This window comes from Denticeps clupeoides, chromosome 19 (genome assembly GCF_900700375.1).
Source record: "Denticeps clupeoides chromosome 19, fDenClu1.1, whole genome shotgun sequence".
Lineage (NCBI taxonomy): Eukaryota > Metazoa > Chordata > Actinopteri > Clupeiformes > Denticipitidae > Denticeps > Denticeps clupeoides.
Window position 1 is genome coordinate 2,093,516 of NC_041725.1, and position 2,996 is coordinate 2,096,511.

Sequence of the window (2,996 nt, forward strand, 5' to 3'; positions counted from 1 at the left end):
CTGCTCTGCTGCTTCTCTGCTGTCTCACAAGTGACTCCATCTCACTGTCCCCAGCACTCATGTGTTTTGACCTTCACCTCCCGCCATGTCGGCGAGTGTGCCATCCGGGTCCGCCATTGAACGTCAATACATCAGTAAACCTCAATAACTGCATGTCTGGAGCTTGCGTCTTATCCGCATACACCATTAATCTGCTACACCCACGGAACCAACAAAGTGCTCTCCTCCCAAACTCCCAAGTTCCACTTAGAACAGGTCTCACCATGGTCCACCAAAGAAGTCATATCCAGAGGTTGTTTTTTGAAAATAGACATATGAGAGCTGCCAGCATTGCTGCAAAGGTTGAAGGGGTCAGGGATCAGCCTGTCAGCTCAGACCATACGCCACACACTGCATCAAACCGCTCTACATGACCCTCATGAAGGAATCATCTTCTAAAGATGATGCACAAGAAATCCCCCAGTCAGTGTGCTGAAGACAAGTAAACTACAGAAATGGATACTTTAACCATGTACTGTAATCTGATGAGATAAACTTGTCAAGCATGTGTGCTTTTTGGTGGCCTGTCTTAGTTTTATTTTAGTTTATTTTATTCAATTTTTTGCGACTAGCCATGCGTCTTTGTCAAGTCCATACTCATTTTAGTCAAGTTTCAGTCTACAAAAAGTCTGATATTTTGTTTGTCAGGGAACAGACAAAACCAAAATTGTGTTTTAGTCAAGGTCAAGGTCATCATATTTTTATATTATGGTTACCTTATAAACTCAAGAATACTCAACATCAATTCCAGACACAGAAGACACTCTGATTTGTTCCATGTTTTTTACCACACGTTCTGTTTTCTTTTCAATTTCATTGCAATGAAAGTGTGTCTAAAGATTGCTTTGTTCATTCTCCCAGCCATCTACTAAACCAATACAAGTTATTGAATTAATGCTGCGATTGCATATTGCAGAACTGATGTCATCTGTGTGACCGGATGGGAGATACAGGATGGGAAAAACACAATATAATAATGAAATTAAACTATAGGAAATAACTTGTTTTTATTCATCAAAAATATTACATATTATTACATAACATAATATGTCACATGACCAGCATCTTCATCATGTCAAAAAGGTTAGCTGATGACGATATCATAAATTTCGTTGACTAAAACAACACTAGTGGGAGTGTCTGGTTTGGGGCTCCATGAGTGCTGAGCATGAGTGCCAACAGGTATTGTGACATACAAGATCCACTCTCTTCAGAAACCGAGCCGCATTGCTGTATTCCAACATGATAAGACCTAAACTCTACCGAGTATCTGTGGGTCATTCTCAAACAGAAGTTGGATCAGGGCAAGGTCCCTAACATCTACCAGCTCTGTCATGTCATCATGGAGAAATGGAAGAGCATTCCAGTGGCAACTCTAGTGAACTCCATGCTATAGTCAAGGCACTGCTGGAAAAGCAGTGCCAATATTTTTGTGGCTGCAGAAAATATTGACCCTTGGGACACAATTTGGACATTTTCACACAGGGGTGGGCTCACTCTTGTTGCCAGCGGTTTAGACATTTTGAGGGGACAGAAAATTTACACTTATACAAGTTGTACACTGACTACATTGCATCCCAAGGAAAGATATAATAAAATATTTATAAAAATCTGAGGGTTTGTGATTACTGTATTTAAACAATAAAGGTCATCATATGTTATTACTTACACAAACACTGTGTTCTCTCAGGACTTGCTGGATCATGCTTGCAAATCTTCAGCACCATGCCATTTGCCTACGCCAGCATGGCCACCTGTGACTACTCCAGCCGCAATGACAAGTCCTACTGGCTGTCCAGCTTAGAGCCAGTACCCATGATGCCTGTAGCGGGGGTAGAAATTGGCCGCTTCATCAGCCGCTGTGTGGTGTGCGAAGCCCCAGCACCCCCTGTGGCGATTCACAGCCAGGACACCCACCTTCCATCTTGCCCTCAGAACTGGAGGAGTCTGTGGGATGGTTATTCTTTTATCATGGTGAGTATGTGTGCATGGGACTAGATTTTATTGCATATATTTGTTCATGTGTGAAGTCAGTCCTTCCAGTCTTTTACGATTTTGCAATTGCACTAAATCCCACAAAATTAATTGATTGATTGATTGCATGTTTTCATGAAACTGCATATTTTCAATCCTATTGAATAAGGGAGCGATTCACATGCAATTCACATGGTATTGTTTTTCTCACATTTTCATAAAACTCGCCACAAAATCTGTCATTTTGATCACTAAAATCACCCCCAAAATTTTTGAAGTTGTGGGGGCCATTTGTGTGATGACTTTGATAAATAAAAACTCATTGTGTTTGGTTTCTGTTAGCGGCATTTAAGAGGGTGAATTAATTTTTGAATCTTTTATCTGGGTTCTAGAAATATCCCAGATGCATACAACTGATGTGTAACCAATTCTTTTTTTTGCCTCTCATCAGAAGCAGATCATAAGAAGGAATTATCATGGTTCCAACTACCTTTTCAAAACACAGTGTACAATGGACTTTATGGTCATTGAAAAGTGTAGCTTGGAAATTGTAGATGTTGCTTTGTGTTTGTTGACTAGCAGACTAAGCAAACCCGTTGAGCCTCCAGTGTTTGTTGCTCAACACTAAAATATGAATCAACATACCTCTACATCCATTTTCATTAATCTGGTTTGTGTAAGATTACTGAATGAATTGATCCATTTAATCATGTAAACATATTAATGACTACCTTTTGGTTGATCTGCATTTGGGCATGTTTGTGTGTGAACTAGCAACCTGCATCAGCAAAGTTTTAATGTTTCACTCTTGTAGCCATCAGGAAATGTTCAGTAACATTTTGGAGAAAAATTGGAGAAAATCTGTTTAGCATCACAAGGACACAGATGTAGACACAGCAGTGTAAAACAGTCTGTTGGTGAGACTTATATCACTGCCAAATCGACTTATCAAATGTTTAACTTGGTGTGTGTGTGTACCCCAG

At 40.1% G+C, this 2,996-nt stretch overlaps 1 protein-coding gene across 3 annotated transcripts in view; it reads left to right on the forward strand.

Annotated features, from left to right (window-relative positions):
- Positions 1 to 2,996, forward strand: part of col4a4 (collagen, type IV, alpha 4) — a 70,855-nt gene that overhangs the window by 65,763 nt on the left and 2,096 nt on the right. For all 3 annotated transcript variants that reach the window (XM_028961132.1, XM_028961131.1, XM_028961133.1), the window contains one exon: positions 1,730 to 2,013. In XM_028961132.1, the coding sequence (XP_028816965.1) occupies positions 1,730 to 2,013 (284 nt within the window). The remainder of the gene's footprint in view (positions 1 to 1,729; positions 2,014 to 2,996) is intronic.